Source organism: Eubalaena glacialis, chromosome 1 (genome assembly GCF_028564815.1).
Source record: "Eubalaena glacialis isolate mEubGla1 chromosome 1, mEubGla1.1.hap2.+ XY, whole genome shotgun sequence".
NCBI classification, from domain to species: Eukaryota; Metazoa; Chordata; class Mammalia; order Artiodactyla; family Balaenidae; genus Eubalaena; species Eubalaena glacialis.
The window spans coordinates 176,228,703-176,254,777 of NC_083716.1; the positions used below are offsets into that span (position 1 = coordinate 176,228,703).

Sequence of the window (26,075 nt, forward strand, 5' to 3'; positions counted from 1 at the left end):
GCTCCAGCGAATGATCAGCCCTGAAGTACATCTATCTGCTGCTCCTCAACCTTTTATTTGCCATCACACACACACACACACACACACACACACACACACACACACACACACACACACACACTCTTCCACCTCACTGACAGGTTCTAACTAAGGATTAAAAATATAGTCTAGGGCTTCCCTGGTGGCGCAGTGGTTGAGAATCCGCCTGCCAATGCGGGGGACACGGTTCGAGCCCTGGTCCAGGAAGATCCCACATGCCGCAGAGCAACTAAGCCCGTGAGCCACAACTACTGAGCCTGTGCTCTAGAGCCCACGAGCCACAAATACTGAGCCCGCGAGCCACAACTACTGAGCCTGCGTGCCTAGAGCCCGTGCTCTGCAACAAGAGAAGCCACCGCAATGAGAAGCCCACGCACCGCAACAAAGAGTAGCCCCTACTCACCGCAACTAGAGAAAAGCCCGCGCGCAGCAACAAAGACCCAACGCAGCCAAAAATAAATTAATTAATTAATTTTAAAAATATACATTTACAGTGTATTCTAACAGCCAGGCAAAAGATGATGGCTGAAATGAAACTATTTTATGTTTATATATCACCTGGTTTATGTGTTAAATAAACATGCTCTCATGAAGAAAGATATATAAAGATCATTTCAACCCCTCTAAAGAAAGATTTTTACTATAATATCTATATGGTAAATATGTTCCCAGATAAGATATATATTTACTTCATTAAAACGGTAGTTATAAAATTCACTGAGTCGATGACATTTCTAACTTCCTCCTTCCCACCAATGAGGAATCAACATGATGTAAGTAGAAGAAAACACTGAACTGGGGACTTCCCTGGTGGCGCAGTGGTTAAGACTCCACCTGCCAATGCAGGGTACACGGGTTCGAGCCCTGGTCCAGGAAGATCCCACATGCCGCGAAGCAACTAAGCCCCTGCGCCACAACTACTGAGCCTGCACTCTAGAGCCTGCGAGCCACAACTACTGAACCCACGCACCACAACTACTGAAGCTCACACGCCTAGAGCCCGTGTTCCACAACAAAGACAAGCCACGGCAATGAGAAGCCCGCGCACCACATCGAGAAAATGGCGCACCGCAACAAAGAATAGCCCTCGGTCACCGCAACTAGAGAAAGCCGCGCAGCAACGAAGACCCAACGCAGCCAAAATATAAAGGAAAAAAAAAACACTGAACCGGGTAGGAAGCATTGGCCTGAGATTCTAAGGACTTCTGGACCACAGGCAAATTAAGTTAGGTTGTTAGAATCTTCAGTTGTAGAAACAAAGGAACAGGAATGGACTTTCTCTTCCGTCTCCTCCAAAATTAAATTTCATTATCCCCCTATATTCTTATGCTATTCCTCACTTAGGAGCTGACCTTAAAAAGCCAGCATTGACCTATCATTCCTACCCCTGGGCACTCTCTTCCCCTGCTTTCTCGAGTCATCTCATAATTAAGAAAGGGGCTGGTGACATTGCCAAATTCAAAGGAAGGAAGAAAGGAAAGGAAGGGAGGGAAGAAGGAAGGACAGACCAAATAATTCAAAGTAAAATGTCAACAACACAAGACACGCCAATAGGAACCAATCCATAAAATGAATCCTTTTCAATCCCCAAACAAAACAGAGCAGGAAAGAAACCACTAGGAATGCCCCTTATTACAAACCCTGGTAACACACTGATGTTACCGTTCAAAACAAGATCACAAATTCTTCTAAGACCTCAACCATCAATAGAGTGATTGTGAGAAGTTTCAGAATTGTCACAGGTCACTGGCTTCTAAAATACTCCCCCAATGAAGATCTATCATTCACATTGATAGAAAGTCATCAATCTCTACTTACCATACTAGTTCTTCTGGTACATCAGTGACTAAACGTTGGAAACTTGAACCCCATAAATGTCACCAGAATGTGTATTTTCACCTGAGCAAAGAATTGAATGAACACCCAGGACTAGGCCTCTGAGTTATACTAAATGCCACTTACTAGGAAGAAGTTTGAAAATAAAACTATTTTAAAATGATGTTTTAAGTTCTATCTTAAAATGATGTTTTCCCATATATCAAAATATACAATTAGTTTAAAAGGTCAATTCATCTAATTCCTCAATGTCCAAGAAGTTTTTTAAAGCTTTAAGTGAGAGTTTATTCCCAAATATTTGTTTGGCAAATGGGAAGAAGCTTGAAATACATCAGCATTTACTCACATCAGATTCCCAAAGTGTTTATCTAAATCAATTTTGAACTAAAGCACTGCCAATCCATTCTCTAAAGGACTGCTCTTTCTCCTCTGCTTTCCAGTTAAGCCAAATCTAAAATGCCTTTTTAATTAATATACTGAATTCTTCTTTAGCAGCAAAAACTTGACCAATGAACAGTGGATTTGGAAAAAGAAACACCTGAAGCACTTGAATCACTTCAGCCATCTTGGGGTTGTTTGGGGATAATTTAAGCAAAACTGTCCTGGAGGAAAATGTAAAACCTCACTTGATTACACGGAGAATGTTTTTTTGAACGGGGAAAAAAACCTTTCCCAAAAATACACCACAGAGGAATTACAACACCTATTAGATTGGTTTTGACTTTAAAAGATCCAGTTCTATGGTCTTAGCATGTACCACACCAATCCTATCACCCCCCAGTCCTTTGTCATTTATAAAAATACAATTCCTGCCATCGTAACAACCTTTGAAAACCACCCGTTCTGATATTCTGCTGCTGTGTTTCACCTGTATCCCTGATCTTCTTCAACAGTCCTGATTTCTACACAGCAAGAAGGCCCACAGATCATCATGGGTGGGTTATATGTAACTACACAAACAGCAAGAGAGAGCTCATGGGTACATTCAAGAAAGGAAAGCTCTAGAGAAGAGGAGAGGCGTGCTAGGACTTCCCCACCCTGCTCTTCAATGCCTGAGTAAAAGGACGCAGAGACTGTGGCAGGGAGCTCCGGGTCCTTTCATCTGGAGAGGCCACCTCGCAGAACAATGACCTCAGGAAAGCCAGGCCTCTGCCTGCCTGCCTGCCTGCCTGTCTGCCTGCACAGCACAGGCAGGTGCAAGTACTCAAAGTGCTTACTCTTGATCTGGGAGGATTAATGAGCTAATTTCTACAGAGCCCTCTAAGCTGATTGGCCCAAACGCAACTGAATAAGCATCATCATTAACCACAGGCAAGATTAAATCTTCAGGATCCAAGGAGGCAAATATTCAGAAGCGAGGCAATGTTCCTCTTCCACAGGGGGTGGGAGGGTATTTATCCCTAAAATTCAGACTTTCAGCCAGAAAACACTTATTAAATCTTTAACAGGAGGTGTGGGCTATGGAGGCCAAAGGCCTGTCCTCAAGGAGGAGTGCCGGGATGGGCAAGGAGGCAAACAATCTGCACAGGGCATGAGGACCACCAGGGGTGAAAGAGCCAAGAGAGGAGCAGAGGGGAAGGCGGTTCAGGGGCAGAGACTGTTTCCGTGAAATCATTTATTCCGCGTCTTAAAAGGGAGCCCGGATCAGGGTGGGTTCCGTTTATGAACATGCATCAAGCTATACATTTATGACATGTATACTCTTCCATGTGCATATTATACTTCAATAAAGGTAACGCTTAAAAGGAGAGACAGAGCTCTCTGTTAAATACATGAAAATGGAACAGAAGGGGTGTGGAAAGGTGTTCCAAGCAGAGGGAAAACTTGCCTAGCAGGGGCTGAGAAAGCATGAAGCATTTCAGCAACTGCAAAAGGTTCCCACTGGCTGCGAGTCCGTCCTGAGAATAGAAATGACAAAGGGTGTGGGGCAGGGGGGAACACACTGAATGGGAGGCAAGAGACAATTCCCGGAGGCCTTAAACACCTGCTCAGAGTTCATCTTAAGGATGATGGAAGAGCCACTAAAAGTGTTTAAGCCTGGGGGTAACTGATAAAAATCTGGGTACAGCAGTATCACTTTGGTAGCAATGCATACTAGAGCTGGAAGCAAGGCTGCAGACAAGGAACCTGGTCAGGAAGTCATTACAGTCATCCAAGTAAGAACTGATAAGAGCCCGAACTGAACTGGCAATGGCCAAGAGGAAGAGTGAGAGACAGATCAAAGAAGGGATCCAGCATGCAGAGTATTTAGGACTGAGGACCAATCAGATGTGGGAGAGAGAGGAAAACGGGAAAGTGCAGGATGAGCAGCATGTTTCTGCTTCACACTCGAGGGTCTTGTGTAAGATGGAGAATGTTGAAGGAGCAGGATTAGGATGAAGCAGAGGTGGCAAGGCAGTGAGTTTCACTGTGAGTATGAAGTTCTGTGAAGTATCTAAACAAAGACGTTTAAAAGGTAGCCCTCATACCAGTCCAAAGACCAGAGAGGCCCTGGGCATTTTAGGCAGTGGTTGAAGCCTCAGACCCATAGAGAAGTGCATCCTGGAGCAGGGACACACAGGGAAGGAGCCGGAGAAATGGCAGATGGTGCCAACTCCTGCAGAGAGGGGAAGAGAGGGAAAGCCTGCAGTGTCCACTGGCCGCAGCCACAGAAGGTCACGGTGACTGTGGACATTCCAATTTTGGCTTCTTAGCAAGAGGGCAGATGCCAGATTGCAGTGAGCTGAGAAGTGGATGGGAGGTTCTCCACTGGGAAGGGAAGGAAAGAGATAAGGCAGGAGCTAGAGGAAGAAGGAGTAGTGAGAGTGCCGGTGTTTTGTTCTCTTTTGCTGTGAATGATTAGAGGGAGACGAGAATATTTGTAAGTAGAGGGAAGAGCAGAGAGGCAAGGAAGGAGACAGGAGAGCAACAGTGATGACCTGATCTGCAGACAAATGCCCCGTCCCCTGACCCGCTGGGGCACACAGTGACCATTTCTTTTAGTCAGCAGCATTTCCTGCCAGCGCGGCAGACTCCGCAGGGCGGATGCAGAGGTGGGAGAAAAGTGCAGTCGGAGCAGGTTGCTCACAGAGCCCTTTCGCGACGGGCTGTACCTCCAGCAACCTTCCCGCAGGATGCTCTCACCACTTGTCAGAGGGCCATCTGGCACCCGAGGCCCTGAGCTGTCCTGTTCCACAGGTCTCTGCAGCTTCCTTCCCGCAGGGGCCTCAGGCTGCCCCGCCAGCCGCCCACTGGAAGGCGCCGCCCACTGGAAGGCGGGGGCTCGCGGGCCAACTCCCCCTCCTGCAAGCTCCCTGATGCAAACCGAGCAGAGAAACTCTTCGGGACGCTCCACAGTCTGGCCAGAGTCAGGGCAGTATTCTCTGCCGGTAACTCGGGTCTGATCAGCCGGCGCAGCGCACGGCAGCGCAGGCTCAGACTCCCGGAGAGCTCGCCCTGTGCCAGGCACTGTTCTAAGGGCTCCAGAGTCTCCCTTTCTCTGCAACCCTATCGTTATCATCTCCAGGTTGAAAATGAGGAAAACCGAGTCCAGACACCTCCAAGTAACTGGCTCAAGGTCGCGAGGCCAGCGACTGCCATTGCCAGGCCATCTGACTCCAGAGCCCGCCACGTTTTACGTTACTCTCCAACACCATCAAAAATGGAGGATACAACAGACTTATAAGAGACGGGGAAATTTATAATTTTATCTGTCACAAATCAAATGCATAAAGTATTATAGAAATTCTAACATGAGTTTCTCTTAACCCAGAGATTTTTCCCACATGCTAGTTTGAACAGCACATTTAAAAGCATTTCTGTTGTGAATGTAATTAACACCACCGAACTGTACACTTAGAAAATTGTTAAAATGGTAAGTCTTATGTTACCTATATTTGTATATTTTACCACAATAATGAAAAAAAACGAAAAGAGCAGTTCTATATATATTTTTCTCTTTACCAAAAAAAAGTGAAACAATATGAAAATCAAAACCTGCGTGAAGCTAAGCATCTCAGGACTCTCTTTGTTTTCTTCTTAAAAAAAAAAAAGCCAACGCGGGACCTCCCTGGTGGTCCAGTGGTTAATACTCAGCACTCCCAATGCAGGGGGCCCAGGTTCTATCCCTGGTCAGGGAACTAGATACCGCATGCATGCCCCAACTAAGAGCCCACATGCCACAACTAAGGAGCCCGCATGCCCCAACTAAAGATCCCGCGTGCTGCAACTAAGACCCAGCGCAGCCAAATAAATAAATTTTTTTTTTTTAAAAAAAAGGCAAGTTAACAACTGACAGCAACAGCAAAGCAGCCCATTTTAAAGGTCTGGGAGGTTAAAATACACACTCAGTGTTCCAGGCCTCTGAGGTCCTGTGCAAAAGAGTGTGACGCAGTGTAGTTCCACTGTCCTCAAGATCCCTCTAGAACATCTATAAAACCAGTTCTGATCCCTAAACCACAGAGCTCCACAGAAGCTCTGAGAGCACAGAGCAGAGCAGGAATGCTCTGGGCTGCTGCTCCTGGAAGACCTGGAGAGTTGCCTATTACTTGCGCCTGGGGGAGATGCACCGGAATGGTTAGACAAAGCTCCCGGGACAGAAATAAACAGAGTACTCGAGAACCCCTCTGTCACACTACAGTTAGGAGCCTAGGAACCAAATTCTTTTTGTTGACTAGAACCAGAAATGCAGCAGGTGGTACTTTTGGATCACTCTAAATGACTGCCCAGGATAAAAGTGAAGCAACGCTGAGAAATAAGGTGCAAAACTACAGAAAGACTCATCCCGCAAAAAATGTCTAAGAAAATCAAACATGCTCTGAGGCATGAGTCTATTTAGTGTTTCTCAGAGGAAAACCAACAAAGATAACAGACCCTGCTAGAATTATCCGATTCAAATAAGGAAACTGATACTGCATTGAATACAACTCTTTGACAGGAAAGTTCCTTGAGGTTGTTCAGGCGATTAAGGAAGCCCAAGTCAACATTTACATGATTCACTTTTTGTTCTTTGTTTAGCAAATCAAAGTGATAATATTAATACCACCAACAAATAAACTAATTTTTCAACTAGCATATCTTTGGGTGCCCCATATACTTCTAAAGAACGAATCTGACAGTGAGATGGGGGGGCAGGTGAGGAACAAAGATTGATGAGGCTGAAGAGTATTAAACAAGCTAGAACACCTCCCATGAGCAGTTATTTCTATAGGAGACAGAAATATTTGAAATCTACTAATATTGATGGCTAAAAGAAGGAATTTAATCATTTCACAACATGGTTAACCCCTCTCTAAGTATAAAGCTCCCTCCAATAGATTTTACATCATTTCCAGGTCGCACACAAACTTTTGAACCAGATTACCATTACAAACTCTCCACTGATCTTTCACCACGCAAGAACAACAATATAACAAAGAGAAAACTTTATTTTTAGACTTGCAAAATCCTGTGTTTATTTTTCTAAAACAGAAGTCGAACAACTGAACCTGCTTTGTTTGGACTTTAGTAAGCCTCTTCTCTTCTAATCTTGAGACCCCAACCTCTGCCAGGAGGAAACGAAGAAGAAAAAGTGCTCGGTGCCACGCTGCAAAGCTAGAACACCTTGCCTCTCTTGGCCTTCTGTTCAGGCACATCTGAGCCTCCTGCTGGTCACCGTTCACACTGCCACAGCCCTATCGTATGACACCTGCCTTGTGGCCGGGAGAGGCCAAGGCTGTCCACCCGCACTCATGTTGAAACTGGTCCAATGTTTGAACTACTAACTTCTGCGTGTAATGTTTAAGCAGAAGTGCTTAACCGCAAGTTCACTCTTCATTACTTAACTAGCATTAAACGCGAAATGGGAATGGGTTTGTAATTCCCTATAAGCATTAAGACCCTGGAAAACCCTATGCCAGCAATTTGACTTCAACAACACGGGCCCCACACAGGCCATCTCTTTCAGTTGGAAAAATACGAGATAAATTTTAAATGTAGAAAAGCCTTTTCCGCAGTGTGAATGTGCAAAAATCAATGTAGAAGTAACAAGCAGGTGTTTCTGCTTGAAAATTCCTCAGGTAAATTTCTTCTTTTTAATTAAATTGACCAACCATAATTAACAATGCTGCTACTGCAAGCGGCAAGAAGCCCTGCAATCAATCCCGTCACTTTAATTAAACTAAGATTTTATTCATTTCAGTTGACAAAACTGATCAACTCAAAACATTGTTTTCAAAAAGCAAAGCTTGCATACTGACCCTAATAATTAATAAAATAAGCATATAAATTGATTATAAGTGCTGGTCCTGACCCTCCGGAAACTATGTGGCAGATACCATCATTCAACTTTTATGCATCATCCCTATGTGCTGGAGACAGATGGATAAATAAGACCCTGGAAGAGTTCACAGCTAGGAACTCCTAGCTAGGAAAGGCAGCAATGGAAATAATCAGGCACCTTACAAACTTACTCAGACTTCAAAATTCAGCTCAGATGTCTTCTGTGGAATACCCTGTTTCCTTATTTCTCCTAGCAGTCAATCCCTCCTTTGTGCTCTACCAGTGCTCACTCATCACATCTTAAGAGTCGTTTACTTGGGAAGTCCTTGAAGGCAGGGACAATTTTTATTAATTTCTATACTGCTAGCACCTAGCACGATGCTTGGGACATAGTAGGCCTTTAGATTTTGTTGACCAAATAAAAATTATGGAGTTACATGCTGTGAGATATAAAAAGAGGGGCAGAAGAAGCCACCATACTTTGCCTTGGGAGAAGCAGAAGGTTTCTCAAGAACATTCACACTGGCCTTGGAAGCTGAGATTCACTACAAAGATGGGCACTTAGAGAAGAGCCTGTGAAAGGCAGCAAGGAATGGAAGGCCAGATGGGTCCTAAGACAGCTGACTATTCAGGGTACAATCAATGCCATCAGAATATGGGAGGGGGAAAGCCAGTTGAGAGTAGGCCTTAAAACTGGGAAGATGAAAGGGCTTAGCTACCAGGTTAAAGGAGTTTTCACGAAATACTCTAGGCTTTGAGAAGCCCTTGAAAATATTTAATCCACTCAGTGAGAGGAAGACTCATCCTTTCAGAGTCTTTGGCCAAAAGTTATGAAAGTTCTTGGTTTTCAAAGAATTTTATGTAGAGATGCCTATTTTAGGTTATTTGGAGCTTTTATATCCTAGGTTAGGGTTAGGGTTCTGCCCTTCAGTATTTATTTCAGTCTATGCTGTTTCATTCACACAGCAGCAGATGATAAAGGCTCGTTTAAACACCTAATGAAATTCTTAGTATCTGTTTTAATTTTTTTTAAGGGAGAAGTGCAGCATTCTTTTTAATGAAAAGAAAAAAAAAAGTTTAAGAGAAATATCCTGAATTCCTTTTTCATCACCATACTTAAATATCAAGATATGGGAAGGCAGCATCCCATCCCAGCGCCAGTAAGGTTAGAAGCTGAGGGCCCACTTTACCTGGTGGGTTCCCTAACTGGGTTTTTAACAAGCCTCTCAGACGAGATGATCCAATAAGGGTCAACACAACTCTCCTGGTCCTTCACGTGCTTGGCCCAGGGAAAGGTAATGCCGGCTTCTTGCCATTCGACTTTGCCAAGTTTTTTAAAATGTAAGATAAGGTGGTATTTGTGGGCCGACTAGAAGGCACTGAAAGGCAGGGAGGAGATCACCGACAGCCTCGGCTTTCACTCTTGCAGCTCGGCCTTGGACCAGAGGGAAGCATCGGCCCGGCGCAGGGCAGGAGGCCACGGTGCCTGCTTTCCACGGGCGACCGGGCTGGGCGGCAGGCGGCGCGCCCCGCTACCGAGAGGCGGGTACCCGGGAACGCCGGGCTGCGAGGCGGGCGTGGAGCAGCGGCTGTCAGGGAGGGAGGCCAGCATCCTCCCCGGCCTCGGGAAAGAACCTGGGCCTCCGCAACTCCTACGTAGCCCGGTTACCCACGCCGAGAGGCTGCTGACGGGAGACCGAGGCGCGGAGCTTGGAGAGCAGAGGCGCGGCTGCGCCCGCTGAGTCCCCCAGGACGCGGCCCCCAAGGCGCGGCGCGGGGGCGCTGGAAGCCGAGGGCGGCGCCCCCGCAACCCCACCCCGGCCGCGGCTGCCTGCTCGCGTGGCCACCGACCACAGGCTGCGGGCCCGGCGCGCGGGAGGAAGAAGATGCGGCGGCATTGCCGGGTCCCCAGTTCCGCCGCCCCGGCGATCGGGGAGATAAAAGTTTGCAGCATGCGGCTCGTCTGCAGTGCGAGTCACATCCGCCGCGCCGCCTCCTGCAGCACCAGCGCTCACGGAACGAACAAATTAAAAAAAAAAAAAAAAAAAGCTGTTGAAGCCGGTAGGCCCAGACCGACCGCTCTGCCTCCCGGGCGTGCATGGAGGCAAGCCCAGCATCCCGCGTCCCCTCCCGCCCGGGTCGCGCCTCCCGCCCGGCCTCAGCGCCCGGCCTGAGCCGGCCCCGCCGCGCCCGCCGCACTGACCGATAACCTCCTGCAGCTCGTACGCGTCCCTACAGATGGGCCAGCCGACCGCCTGCGCCGCCGGGGCTGGGGCCACGGGCGCCACCGGAGCCGGCGCTGCTGTCGCGGTCGCCGGGGCCGCCGCCGCCGCCGGTGTCACCGGGGCCGCCTGCTGGGGCTGCTGGACGTGCACGGGAGAGCCGCTCGGCTCCGCCATGATGCTGCCGGAGGAGAGCGAGAAGACGCGCCGGCCGGCGGACGACCTTCCACTTGAAACTTCCCTTCCCTCCCCTCGCCGCCGACACCTCTCGACCGGCGCACGCCCTCCCCGCCCGCCGCCGACGCCGCCGCTGGAGCCAGCCACGAGAGGAGGGAGCAAGGGAGGCCGAGCCGGGCGGAGGGAGGAGGCAGCGCCACCGGAGGCGGGGAGGGGAGGAGGCGGCGGCCGCCGCGCTCGCCGCGCGCCCCGAGCCTCGCGCGCGCAGTTCTCTGTCTCCGCGAGGGGAACCGCCGCCCCGCCGCCCTCTCCTGCCCTGCTCGCGGCCGGGGAAGTTTCCACCGGAGGGGAGCGAGGCCGGGTTGGGTTGGCTTTCGGGGCCCGCGTCCCTCGCCCCCTCACTCCCTGCTTTCCCTGCGCCTTCGCCCCAGACAGTCGGACTCTCCGGAAGATGTCCCCTGGGGACCCCGAGGACGGGGTCGTTGAACCGCCGCCAGGTTCTCAGATTCAGAAGTCTCCCCAAGTAAAGAGAACCTGAAGTTCATTTACAAGTCAGCGACTGAGACACCTACACGCCGGCCATTTGTAGGACGCCAGTTAAAAAATAACCTGAGTTGTAACTTTCCAGCCACCTACCTGCCAATATCCCTTTCCCCACCTTGCCTAATCTAATCGCAGCCCTTCTAGTTTTTTCTTAGTGAAACATGATTCCTTAGGTCTCTCGCTGTTCACAGACTTTCTTCATTTGTTCCAAGCCACTTGGATCCCAGGGAGGTGATGAAAGGGACTGTGCAGCTAGAATAAGTGTAAGAGAAATTTGGACACTATTTCAAATTTTAGACCCTTAATAACAAGCCACATTAACCCGTTAGGACAACAGATAGCAGGCATTTCTTTTACAGAGCATACTGGTTGTCAAAGTTTGTACCGCAGCATAAATAAACTGCGTTGGAAACAATTGCTGCTTTTCATCACTCCCAAAATTACCTCATCCTTAAAATTGCTATGGTATAAACCATAGGTCTTCCTAATTACAGGTGTCATATTTAACGCTGAATGGTCTCTGCGTTCCCCTGGTATAGATGACCAAGATTGCACCATCCTTGTCTTAAGGTGAAACGGTGCAGTGACCCAATGGTCATAATGGTCATTTGGCCAAAATTATCTTGTGTAGTTTTCATGATGAGGACTACTGAATAAGTAAGAATAATGAGCATATTAAAAAAAAAAATTCAGAAAGACTGTGATACTTTGTCTCCTGTGTTTATATACAAAAATATCCTTAAATTTTTTTAAAGATAATTCAGATGAAACCCAGAAATTCATTAGGAGAAACGTTGTATGTCTAATCAAAACACTGATGGAAACCGAACAGTGAGTATGCTTAATCTCTCACAGCATGATGGAACAGTTGGGGTAAATCAACTCCTGTGCTCTGGTCTACACACAGAAATTTATGCTGAACTGAGAAGTTGTACATTCTTTTATGAAGGAGTGTTCAAAAACTGTGTATTAATTTTAATGTCTGTCAAGAAACAGACAACTTCAAGAACAAATAAATTCTAGGCCTCTGATGTTTCAAGGGGGAAAGAATAGGCAACAGGAATGCTCTAACTGTTCACCTCTTCAAGTGCAGCTCCCAATCCGAAGAACATTTAAGGACTATTTTTTAGGGAAAAGAAAAATAACTAAATGAATATGACTTCCATTTTGTCATATGAATTTATATTTTGACTTTCAAACCATGAAGGCCGGGAAACTGTGAAGGCCAGGAAAGTTCTTGGAACTTAATAAGAAAACATAATGTTGTCAAGACCAATAGCACAGATTTGAATCAAACACAGATCACTTAGTTTCCCACAAAGAACAAGTGTTCTGTAGTCATATACCAGATATCTGTACCCAGCGGACTACTTTCCAAATGGCTCCTAGGATGATGACTTGTAAGAACTGATGACTGAGTGCAGACCCATCGCTACTGCCAGTAAATCAGTGTTTACTATCAGTGGCCTTTGGCATCATTTTTATATATGAGGAACAGAGCATGAATTATATTTTTAAATTATATAAAAGCATTGGATTAGAATTTTAAGTTAATGTTTCCGTAAACAACTGAGTGGAGTGGTACTTAAAACTTGGAAATATATGCATTTAAAAAGTATTCAACTGATAATGCAATTTCCCCTGAAAACCTATTACTAAATTTAAACTGAAAGGTGACAGGGGAGGAAGCCTTTAAAATGTAAACAATGCTTATTTCAATACATATCTTTATTCTTTATTTATCTTTATCTTTTTCTTTATTTACATTTAGTCAGAGACTTTAAAACATTAGAAAGAAAAAATAAGAGGCTAAATTTTGTTAAGTGTTTACAACTACCTCATTGTATGTCAGGGTTTCTTAACTTCAGCAGTTTTGATATTCTGTGCCAGATTTAGTCTCTATGTTGTAGAGGTCTGTTCTCCTGGCCTCAACTCACTAGATGCCAGTAGTACCCCCGCTCTCAGTCATGACTATCAAAAAGGACCCCAGATGTTGCCAAATGTCCTCTGAAGAGCAAATCACTGCTTTAGGTAAACTGAATATACAAAATTGTCTTTTTATAAACAGATTATTGCAGTGGTTATTGCATTACAAAGAGTTTAAATAGGGTTTAGTTATTCACAAATCCTGAAGAGGATCAGAATATGCTACCCCAAATATGCCACTTTGGCATAAGAATTATTTTGAGCTGAAGGCAATTAAGAAACAATAGACACAGGAAGAGTTCTCTTCCCTCCCCCAGTCTGCCTAAAACATGGCATAAATTGCCCTTTTGTAAATGAAATTTCCATTTATAAAGGAAATTTCCATTTGCAAAGGTGCCCCCTCTCCCATACCAGGAAGAGGAGAATGCCTGTTATCATGGAGATGGTGCTGAGATGATTCTGCACAAACAATTCTTATCTACCAGTAGTTTCCCCCATACATTTCCTAGTTACCATCCCACAACTTACCCACACCCCCAGAAGCCCAAACCCCCTTTTCCTTGTCAAGTCACTTCTCCATAATTTATCACCCTTTGTTAAAATGGTATATAAGCCCCCAATTCTAACCACCCCTTTGAGTTATTCATCACTGAGTACTCCCACACAGATGTGCATTTCACATGCAAATAAACTGTGTTTTTTCCTCTTGCTAATCTGTCTTTTGTCAGTTTAATTCACAGGCCTCCAGTTACTAAGTTTGAGAAGTTAAAGGAAAAGCTTTTCCTCCTGTACAGCCTTTTGAACGTCTAAAAGAAGATGTGTAGTGTAGTGGCCAAGACCTTGAAGAAAGAAAGTGCCAGATTCAAATCTTACCACCACCACCATTTTTTTTTTTTAATCTCTGACTTTGGACTGACTTTAACTTTCTGAGTCTCAATGTCCTCATTTACAAAATCAGCATCATAACTTTGACATGGGTTGTTACAACATAATTTGTATGTAAACAGCTTAACATAATGGCTGACACATAGTAAATGTTCAATAAAATGAAAACCCTTATCAGTGTCATCATCATTATTCTTATCTGCCAAGATTTGTAACAAAACATAGAAGAGAAAGATTTATAATAATGGCAATCATGAACTGTACAGACTATAAGCTCCCTGAGGGCAGGCATTTTTGTTCCTTTGGTTCATTGCTGTATCCCAGTGCCTGGAATAACATCTGCCACAGAATATCCTCAGTAAATATTTGTTGAATGAATATAACACTTTTTAAATGGATAAAAACATGCTTTTAAGCATCAGAATGAGTCAGCCATGCCAAGGGTGGATTAGATGGGAGGAAACTGGAGGCGGAGAGACCGATTTGGAAGCCACTGCAATAAAGTTAGAGAAATGTGTATGTGAATAAAGCCATGATATTGAGGATAATGATGAGGGGGTAGATTTCAGAATTATTTAAGGAGCAGAATAATGGAACTTAATGACAGATGAGATTCCTTTAAAAGTCAAATTGCCCAAATGCATTAAAAAAGTAGATGTACACAAGTACAATGTATAAAATGTTTTAGAAATACTTCTGTTGAAGGAATGAGAAGTTCTCTTGATTGACAGGTGGTCTTTCTCCCATGGCTAACCTATAATCTATTGCAAAGTCACTTCCATTGCCTGGTGAGAAAAGGCCAGATGTTCTTGGGTGTGAAGAATATCTATCACCATATTTCCCATCTCCAACTCTCTTATAATTCCTGTTTTAGTAACTATGTTTGAGGGGAAAGTTGTGACAGAGCTGAACATTTATTTCAACAATTGCTTCCAAAGACAAGCATCCAATTTTTTTGAGTTAGGGTGATGGCAGGACATAGTAGAAAAGGTATGGGTTTAAGTCTGTAATAGCTGGATTTACATACTTGATCTGCACTTACTAGTTGGCAGCTTAAGCTCTCTGAGCTTCTGTTTTCTTAAAATAGGGACAATTCTCCCAGGATGATTGGGTTGCAGTAAAGATGAAATGAGTTGATATGTGTAACACACCTTACCCACAGGACACACTTTAGTAGTATAGCAGTGGCTCCAGAATTTCCTCCTGGGAGGGACTCGAGGGTGGTGGTCTCAGGTTGAATTGCATCGCCCCAAAAGATGTGTCAAAGGCTCAAACCCCAACACTTGTGAATGTGACCTTATTTGCAAATAGGGTCTTGGCAAGTTAAGATTAGGTCAAAATAGATTAGGCTGGGCCTATTCCAATGACTGGTATCCCTACAAGAAGAGGAAATTTGGACCCAGGGATACAGGAAGAATGCCATGTGAGGAGGGAGGCAGAAACTGGAGCGATATGTCTGCACGTCAAGGGATGCCAAAGATTGCCAGCAGCAACCAGAAGCTAGGAGAGAGGCATGGCACAGATTCTCCCTCAGAGCCTCCAGTAGGAGCCAACACTGCTAATACCTTGATTTTGGACTTCTAGCCTCCAGGCTGGGAGAGAATCAATTTCTGTTGTTTTACTCCACTGAAGTCTGTGGTACTTTGTTACAGCAGCCCTAGGGAAGTAATACTGCGGGATTATGGGATTTGTTCTTTAGCCAACTGCATTTCATTTGGACCAAATTTAGCAATGAGCACCAATGGAAATAACTACTGCTTTGGAGCCATCACTCTACCAAAGCCCTGGACCTTACGCTACACCTCGTTTTTAATCCAATTTTAAGTGGGGAAAAAAAAACAAACTGAAGAGTAAATATCTGAATGAATTTTCAGCAGAGATGTCAAATGTCCATCTGAAAAATGCATTTGAGAACATATGAACTTTTCCAACTTTGAAGACCAAGGCATCCTACAATGAGAGTACCCATAGAGATGTCATGTGCTTTCCACTGACACAGCTGATGCTATCTGTTACTCAAAGTCCAGAGCTGGTGTGATCCAGTTTTCTTAGGTTAACACAATTTAATGTTGAGGAGTCATTGGTGCCTATTTCCCAACCATAAATGGAAAGAGAGGCTTAAATCTATTTTAAGCTAAATTATTGCAAAGACACTGCTTTTTTTTTTTTTTTTTTAATTTTATTTATTTATGGCTGTGTTGGGTCTTCGTTTCTGTGCGAGGGCTTTCTCTAGTTGTGGCAAGCGGGGTCCACTCTTCATCGCGGTGCGTGGGCCTCTCACTATCGCGGCCTCTCTTGTTGCGGAGCACAGGCTCCAGACGCGCAGGCTCAGTAATTGTGGCTCACGGGCCTAGTTGCTCCGCGGCATGTGGGATCTTCCCAGACCAGGGCTCGAACCCATGTCCCCTGCATTGGCAGACAGATTCTCAACCACTGCGCCACCAGGGAAGCCCGACACTGCTTTTTAAATTCATGTGATTTAAGGAATTAAACTTATATGAATTGTAACTTCCAGACACGTGTTTTCATTTATTTCCCAACCTACTGTTGAAACTGACTTTCTATTGCATTTTATGTTACAGACAGAATTGCTCTGGTGACAATTAATGCGTCTTCACTTATCTTAGAGGTTTCTGACTATGATTTGGGTCCTGATAGAGAGAAGTCTCACTAGAAGCCCTACTCTCTGTATGCATAGGGAAGACCTCCATATTTAGCAAGGCTTGCCCTTTGCTAAAACATCCAAAGGCATTACCATAAATCTCTGTGGCATATATATGTCTTTTATGATGTAACCTGTCTAAAACCTGATAGTCTTGTCCCAGGCAGACTGACATAAAAATGTAATTAAAAACAATTTGATTCTTTATTGCTGTCTCCACTGAAGAATCTCAAATAGGAATCCTGTTCATTACACAAAACAGCATTTTCTGAAAATTTTTGTTCAACCCTTCTCAACGTCAAATTTTTCCAAACACCAAGGATGTCTCAAAGCCTCTCTTTTCCTCTCTATTAAAAAATCCTCCCACCAAAACTATCAACAAACCCTGAGCACTCTTTCTTCTCTGCCTCTCTGGCCTCCATGCCAGGCTCAGATCTTTATCAGGAGAAGCATGTTGAGTTATCTGTATTCTGAAAAACAAAGGAGGGTCAGGGGCTGCCCTGGTTTATAAGGGGCATGTAATAAAACATTTAATAATTTAACTTACTAATATCCTTTCATTCAGTAAACACATTTTTAGGGACTATAATTTGCATGACACTTTGCCAAATGCTGTAGAAAAATAAAAGACAAAACTATCTCAGCCCTTAAGAATTGTATAACCAATACAATCCCATTTTATCCAGTGTCCAATCTTCCAGCACCCCAGCTGCCCCCAAGTTACTGAAACATGTAAACAACACTTAAAATAAGGAGACTAGCCCAAACCAGAGGTCACAGAGATGCCATATGATGGGTTGATTTGCTGATCAAAATAAATCACTTCTCTTACTCTTGACTGGCAAAGTCTAAAACACAAAAACAAAAAACCCATGCCCTACTGGTGCTGAAGTCAAGAATTCTAAGAGAAATGGCAGGAAATAGCAAGAAAATTAAAATGAAAACCAGACAAAAGAGGGAATTCATGGCAGTCCAATGGTTAGGACTCGGCACTTTCACTGCCATGGCCGGGGTTCAATCTCTGGTCGGGGAACTAAGATCCCACAAGCCACACAGCATGGCAAAAAAATAAAATAAAATAAAAATGCAACAAAACAGCAGAAGGAGAGGTAGGTATTAGAGGCAGCTAGAGAGGTAGATGCCTTTGCTATTAAGCAGTTAGGAGAGGACGGCAGAAATGGCCTTGAAGAAAGCAAAGAATCATAACGGAAGGAAGTTCAGTATCAGGGGCCAGACCTGCATCCAAGGAGACACAGCCCAGGTGCAAGCACATATGTCTACACAGTGTTAGCAGTGGGACAGTGTCACACCGACCAGCGTTGGCCCAGCATGGTATACCATCATGCCAGAAAGCTTGCCCAGTGCTGCCAGATTTTCTGGTTGTTTTAGGAGAAGCCAACAAATCTGATTTTATGTGAAATATTTCCGTTTTTAAATATTGGCCTGACTTTATAAAATACTGCACAGAATCTGATACCATATACATAATGTTTCAAAACAAGAAAATGCTAAACACAGTCTTTGAGTAAATACATAGTGAAACATGGGCCTGAGCGATAAACTTCAAATTCTGGGTAGTGGTGATCCCTTGAGAGGGTAGGCAGGGGAAAGGCACATAAAGGGCTTCTGTGGCATCTGTAATGTTTTATTGCTTTAATAAAAATCTGTAATAAATATAGCAAAATGATAAGATTTGTGAGACTAGATGATAGGTCCATGAGTTTCTATTACATTAGTGACCCTACTGTTCTGTACGCTTGAAATATTTCACAATTATAAGACAATAATACTGCACAGGCCAAACATTTTCAGTCCACATCAGACCAGTGGAACAGAATTTTGCAGACTCTGCATAGCATGATTCAAAAGGCATAGAGCCCACACTCAGGTTAGACCAGGGTGAGCAGCACTTTGGTCGCCCCTCCCCCCAAGAGTAAAACATAGGTGGTCCAGGTGGTTTTCAACCTGCTTGGACATCAGAGTCACCTGTCCAGCTTGTTAAAACTTCCCATGCCTGGGTGTCACCTAGATTCTACTAAATCATAACCTGCATCTAGAAACTGGGCAGCGAGGGGACTCTAATGTGCAACCAGAGTTGAAAACAACTGTGATAGTTCTGAGAACATTACCGTGACACAGGGAAGCCACAACTAGAAAAGCACCTGAGTCGGGGGGCTCCCAGATAGGTGACAACTTTAAAAATCTCAGTGGTCACTGGTGGCTTTCCTGGAATTAGACATAACAAATGACAATGAAAGCAAAATACTCATTAAAAAGGACTAAAAAAAAAAAAAAAAAAAAAAAAAAGGACTAAGTCTTTTTGTAATAAGAAAATTGAAATAAGAACTATTGAAAGAGTAACTGTTTAAAAAAATATTTTCATTGAAATGGTTAGAATAAAATATTATTCAGTACATTATTTTAAAGAAACAAACTGTGTACCTACTGTGTGCAAGCTTTCTGCATAGAGTTGTGGAATGATGGAAAGATGGATGAGCCCCATCCCTTACTCTCAAAGAAACAACATCTAATGGGGCAGACAGACATGTCAACAAATAATTTGTCCTTTGGGGAGACAGAGACTGGTCATGTGAGTATGACTCTAGTTTTGACTCAAAGACTCCAAAACTAGAGCATTCAAGTTATTGGGTCACAGGGTCTTATTTTAACCATTCTCTGATGGCCTGGGTTTGGTGGAGAGACCCCAGAAGCTGGGAGAGAAGAGCAGAATGGAAAGGAATCATCTTAAAATGACTTTGACTTCAGACAGTGTTAAATATATGAAGGGTTCAAAAATGATGCCTTGACATGGAAGCAACCTAAATGTCCACTGACAGATGAATGGATAAAGAAGATGTCGAACATATAGAAAATGGAATACTACTCAGCCATAAAAAAGAATGAAATAATGCCATTTGCAGCAACATGGACGGACCTAGAGATTATCATACTAAGTGAAGTAAGTCAGACAGAGAAAGACAAATACTATATGATATTTAGTATTTACATATCCTTATATGTAGAATCTAAAATGTGACACAAATGAACTTATCCAGAAAACAGAAACAGACTCACAGACATAGAGAACAGACTTGTGGTTGCCAAGGTCGGAGGCGGGGGGGGGGTGCGGGGGAGGGATGGTTGGGAGTTTGGGTTTAGCAGATGCAAACTATTATATACAGGATGGATAAACAACAAGGTCCTACTGTATAGCACAGGGAACTATACTCAGTATCTTGTAGTAAACCATAATGGAAAAGAATACGAAAAAGAATATATATATGTATAACTGAATCAATTTGTTGTACACCAGAAACTAACACAACATTGTAAATCACTATACAGTAAGTCCCCTACATACGAACCTTTAAGTTGCGAACTTTCAAAGATGCAAACGTTCATTCCATCAACGTCAGACGTGAGTGAAACTGCAGCTTGCCCTCCATCTCCTATTGCTGACGATCTTTCAGCTCTACCACCTCCCACCTCCTCTCCCTCCACCAGTCAGTAACTCTTCTTGCCTGTTCACTTGATGCCAACCCCTGTATGCCAGCTGTTGTACTGTATTACTGTACTTTTCAAGGCACTGTACTGTAAGATTAAAAATGTTCTTTATTTTTTGTGTGTGTTTTTTATGTATTATTTGTGTGAAAAGTATTATAAACCTCTTACAGTACAGTACTATATAGCCGATTGTGTTAGTTCGGTACCTAGGCTAACTTTGTTGGACTTATGTACAAATTGGACTTATGAACGCACTCTCGAATGGAACTCGTTCGTATGTAGGGGACTTACTATACTTCAGTAACATAAATTTTTTAAAAATGATGTCTTGAAAGACTTCTTACTATAAGTTAATCAGGTTAATCCACAAAAGCTTTTTTCTTTTTTTTTTAATACTTTTTATTTATTTATTTATTTGGCTGCACCTGGTCTTAGTTGCGGCATGTGGGATCTTTTAGTTATGGCATACAGGATCTAGTTCCCTGACCAGGGACTGAACCCAGGCCCCCTCCATTGGCAGCGTGGAGTCTTAACCATTGGACCACCAGGGAAGTCCCACAAAAGCTTTGTTCTTGATATAAAGAAATTTTTTTTCCTTTGCTATAAAGAAGACTTTGGTATGACTTTCTCTTTCAGAACCCCACATGTGAATGAATCACTGAGTGAATGAATAGAATTTCAATCCTCATAACCAAGATAACATTGGATCATAATATACTCCTTTAGGATAATTTTCAGGAATGTCTATAATTCAAAGCATTTCCTTCTACAACAATAGCAATAGCTATAGTTTATGGATACATTGCACTAAGCATTTTAGATACATTCTCTTGACTGATCTTCACCTACAACCTGCTGAGGTAGGTCACATTATGTGCATTTTTATAGTTGGAGAAATTGAAGGTCATGATGGTTAAATAACAAACCGAACCCTAATCTTGGTTTATCTGCAGCAGAGCCAGGATTCAAACATGCTCTAACTCCAAAGGCTAAAACTTAAACTCAGCACTATATTCCTCTATCGCTTGACAAGGCATATTCGCTATTATTACATTAAAACTTTTAAACAAAATTTTATTAATTAAATTAAATTTCAATTTAATTTTAATTAAAAATGCCTACTGAGGTACTATGCAGTTTGAGACCGTTTCAAGCCAGAAGGTAAGGCTGTAGATAGCCAGGAGACAATCACTAAGAGTGGAGTGTTCCTTCTTCAAGCATCAATTTTTGGTAATTTTGAGTTAAGAGACAAATAATCCATATGTGCCTCTATTCCTCCATCCAAATATTATAAATATTAGTTCCAAAACTACCTTTATGCACCCGCAACAATACTCTGTGGACCATGGCTGTTGTTAATCTGTGTTTTAAAAATGCTAAAGTAACCGTTAACTTGAATAATCAATATAAATAATTTATTAGTTTGGTCTCCAAATCAAGTAAAAGCTATATGACAGTATTTCACAGCTCAATGAAGCAGATAGTTCAGTCAAGTAGTGAATAGTCTTCAAATCAGTTGTTCCTTAAATACAAAGAAGAGTGGTGTATATATAAGCAATTCAAGAGACTAGAAAAGGCCAGGTAATGTTACAGAATTTTGACACATATTTCAATAGATAATCCAATAATTTTTTCATTTTCATGAGTTTAACTCTTTAATATTCCATTAAAACATAAAAGAAATTTTTGAAAAAAGAGGAAAAAAAAATCACAGTGTTTTGGTGTTATTTTCAAGTCATTTAATGCACACATTATTTGAATATTGAGCATTATAGCCGGCTTACCACTTTGTGTTCCGTGACTGGGCTGTCAAAGGAAGCCGATCATTGCCTTAACCAGCTGTGTGCATAAGGAAAGGCCATTATTTTTTCCTTTCTCATGAAAATGCATGGCCCATTTTGTATTTCCCACAGATACTGCATGGATTTAATTCAGCAAATGAGGTACTCGCTATACTAAAAGAAAGAGCTTATGGAGGTAATATCATGTCAAGAAAATATTATTTTATTGGGACAAACATTTTTTTCAAAGATAGCAAGAATGTTTATTGTGAGGTGGAAAACAGTAGCACAGTAGAAGCCCAAAGAGTTCATATATCTATTGACAGAGGTTTGTTCTTTCAAATAAGCAATTCATCATGGGAATAGTGGCTGATGAAAAATTTAGATTATGAAAGAGCTTCATTAAAATATTTTTTCCTTTTGAATACATAAGTAGATGTACAAGTTATAAAAATTGAAAGTAGGAAGGGTATAAAGTGAAAACTGTATCTCCCTCCTGCCTTTATCTTTCACCCATGTAGTTCTCTTTCCTAGAAGCAACTACTATTACCTTTTTCTTGCATCCTTCAAGAGATATCCCATGCATATGCAACCATATTTATATGTTGTTTTCTATACTAATAATAACATAATACTGATCCATAGTCCCATTTTTTTACTTTAACAAATGTCTTGGAAAAGGTGTCATGGAGTCCTAATTTTTTTTTTTTTTTTTAACCTAGCTCTATGCTGTCCATGTTTCTTTTTATATTGGGGTAAAATTTGTACTTAGTAAGATGCTAAGATTCATTTTCATACATTTGGAGAATTGAATACAAGGGTATAACCATCTCTCAAAGCAAGATTTAGAATATTTCATAATTCTTCTTAAGAGCTAATTAATATTCCACTGCATGGATGTGCCATGACTGATTTAACCAAACCTCTATTTTTGCACTCTTTTGCTGTTATAAATAAGCTTGCAGTGAATAACATGTATATGTATGATATTGCATGTGTCTAAGTACACCTATGGGATATTTCCTAGAATTAGGATTGCTACATCAAAGGGTATGTGCATTTTTAACTCGGAAGGATATTGACAAATTACATAGCATAGGGGTTGTACACTCTGGCTGACAATTTATGAAGGTTTTTTTTGCAGTATACTGTGGTTATTAAACTTCTTGATCTTTGCCCACTGATAGGTGGATAAAGTGTGATTGTAGCTTTAATTTTGTTTCTCTCATTCGGAGGATGCTGAGCATCTTTTCATGTGTTTAAGAAGCATTAAACAGCTTCATTCCAAAAGAAAATCTGAGCCAAAGCAAAGGTGCTGTGAAGACTGCCATGTATTTGGAGTGATGAACAGAAACACAGAAGACTTGACATTTATTCTAACCTTTCAAGAGAAGTTGGACAAAGTAATGTGTTTCTGAGGACAGTAGAAACTTAAGGAAACTTGATATTTCAAGTATGACCTGAAAAGAAGATGCCAAAATCTTGAATGGAAAAGTCCAAGAAACCATAGATCTAAGAAAGTATGCCTGCCTGAATCACAAATGAAAACAATGTTAATTTGTTTCATCAACATAAATGGTATTGTCCATGCTAATTAATCTACAAGGTCGAACAGTCAGGCAAGCTTATTATGCAGAAATTCTAAAACATCTGTGGTATTGTATACTGCACAAATCACTGCTTGATCATCCATTTTATTTACTACACTTTGCTCTGTACAACTTTTGACTAGTCTTTAAAATCAGTGCCATCCTAAAAGGAAAAAAGCAACCCAAAAAGGAAAGAAATCTTGCCATTGAGGATATTCAAAAGACAGTGACTTCAGTTCTAATGGCAATTCCAATAGAAAAGATTCAAAATACTTGGGGCAATACTTGAAATCACTACATAGTTCCCAATGTGACTTATTTGGGGGAAACAATACTCTCTTAGATTTAGAAGTTCTTATTTTAAGTTGGTTCCATTGCTAGATAATTATATTATTTATGCCATGTTAATCTAACAATCAGGGATACTTAAAATCCTTCAACTACCCTTTCTCTCTCCAATAAAGTACTTCATGGAACAATAGAACTATAGAAAAAAAAATTATTGTTTAATTTATTAGACTCCCACTTATTTGCTGCAAAGTATTATTAAAGTTATGTCTCTTACCTGGGCCTCAGTTTTCTTTTCTGTTAAATTCAGATAACAAATTGTAGTGCCTAATTAACTAATAAAGTCTCTGTCATATAGTAGTCTCTCAGAAAATTCTGGTTCTCTTCCCCACATCTGTATCTGATTAGGACTTTGTCGATGGACCCAAAAGTATCAATTAAAAATGAAACTCTTGAGATTTCAAAGGACTGAGTATGAAAGATTTAGGTTTCAAATTAGGAAGAATTTTCTTTTACTGACACCTGTGATTAAAAAAAAAAAAACCTTCAGTGGAACACTTAAGGAAAAAATGTACAAAAATATATTGTCTGAGTTCATTTGCGAACAACAGAATCCACTCTAGCTAGTTTACAGGATATTAAGACTTTCAGATTTTGGAGGAGGGACAAAGGGACTGAGTCTGGATTGAACTTTCAGGAAAGATTGCCACAGCTGCATTTCACTGTTGAGGCACTATACTGGGTTGAATACTATCCCCCCAAAATTCATGTTTACCTGAAACCTGTAAATGTGACCTTATTTGGAAATAGGATCTTGCAGATGTAATCAAGTTAAGATGAGGTTGTACTCGATTAAGGTGGGCCTTAATCCAATGTCTAGTGTCCTTAAAAGGACACTGACAGAAGAGACACTGACACATGAGAAAAGGACATTTGAAGCTGGAGGCAGAGATTGGAGTGATGCCTCTATAAACCAAGGAATGCCAAGGATTGCCAGAAACCCTCAGAAACTAGAAAAGGCAGGGAAGGACTGCCCCTAGAGCCTTCAGAGAGAGCATGGCTCTACTGATAACCTGATTTTGGACTTCTAGCCTGCAGAATTGTGAAAGAATACATTTATGTTGTCTTAAACTTCCTCAGTTTGTGGAACTTTGTTAGGGCAGCCCTGGCAAACTAACATAGGCACCAAGGGAACTGCTGAATCTTCCATAATCAGGGATCCTCCAGTTCCAGAACCACACTTCTACCTTAATAGTTAATAAGACTTTAAGATCAGGAAACTACTACAATCAGGAAACCAACAGGATCAGGCAACCTGCCATGGTCAAGGAATGTCACTACTGCTGGTTCCAGAATTGTGGCACACCTGCTACAAACAAACCTGCTACACCTTATCTTAAGGCATAATGCAGGGTTCTTTGAACAATAGGACTTTAGCTGATACTCCCACAGAAAAAGCAAACACTTCCATCATTATTTTTTCCAGCAGTGGAGGAAGAAAATGCAGCAGAAGCACAGCCTATGCCTCACAGTGGCAAAAGCATCTGATTGGTCAATCCTAAATCACATCCAGAACCCTAGCTGTAAGGGAGTCTAGGAGTATAGTTATTCGTTTTCCAGACTCCACAGTACAGGAAGATAAAAGAGATGTTAAGCACCAATCCACCATGTTTACTACAGATAGTTCATGCAATTATTCCTTTAATTCAGAAATGACCAGCATTAGATGTATTAAATCACTTAATTTCCTGGACCTCAGTTATCTTATCTGTATAAAACTAAGATTGAAGGTGATCTCCAAGTATACCCTTGATTTTAAAATTCTAAATTTTTAAGCCATATATAAATCTGTACATAAAAACATACTTTCCACATGTTTATTTACATAGTTTTCTAGACTTTCTTGAGAAAAGATACTGGATAGAAATTCTACAGCACCTACATGCTAACATGTAAACTTTTTGTAAACTTTATGTAAACTCTTTTTTCTTTTTTTTAGTTTTCTTTTTTTAAAATTTTTATTGGGGTATAGGTGAGTTACAATGTCGTGTATGTAAACGTTTAATTGTCTTCAAAGAGGTGCAGAGGGTAGATTTACTCTTTGGAGGGGGAGAATTTGTATAGGAATGTGTGTGTGTGTGCGCCCACGTGTATGAATTGTGCATGTAAACGCAAGTCAATTAAAATTTCTCATGAATAAAATTTCTCATGACTAGGTAAAAGCAAACTGGCAGAAATTCAATACATATGGTAAATATAGACAATGAAGTAGACTCTGCTTCACGTTTTTGTCTGGTTTTGAATTCTTATATTTGCTTCCCACATTTCTTTTTTCTAAAATGAATCAGGCTCATTAAATTTAGCATGACTAAGGTTTTCCAGATAT

At 42.0% G+C, this 26,075-nt stretch overlaps 1 protein-coding gene across 2 annotated transcripts in view; it reads right to left on the reverse strand.

Annotated features, from left to right (window-relative positions):
• The window catches only part of STK39 (serine/threonine kinase 39), a 309,082-nt gene extending 298,468 nt beyond the window's left edge, over nucleotides 1–10,614 (reverse strand). The window contains exon 1 of one of the 2 annotated variants that reach the window (XM_061201249.1): nucleotides 10,316–10,614. In XM_061201249.1, the coding sequence (XP_061057232.1) occupies nucleotides 10,316–10,511 (196 nt within the window). In that variant the 5' untranslated portion in view covers nucleotides 10,512–10,614. The remainder of the gene's footprint in view (nucleotides 1–10,315) is intronic. The other variant, XM_061201248.1, reaches the window with a different exon arrangement.
• Nucleotides 10,615–26,075: the final 15,461 nt, after the last annotated feature.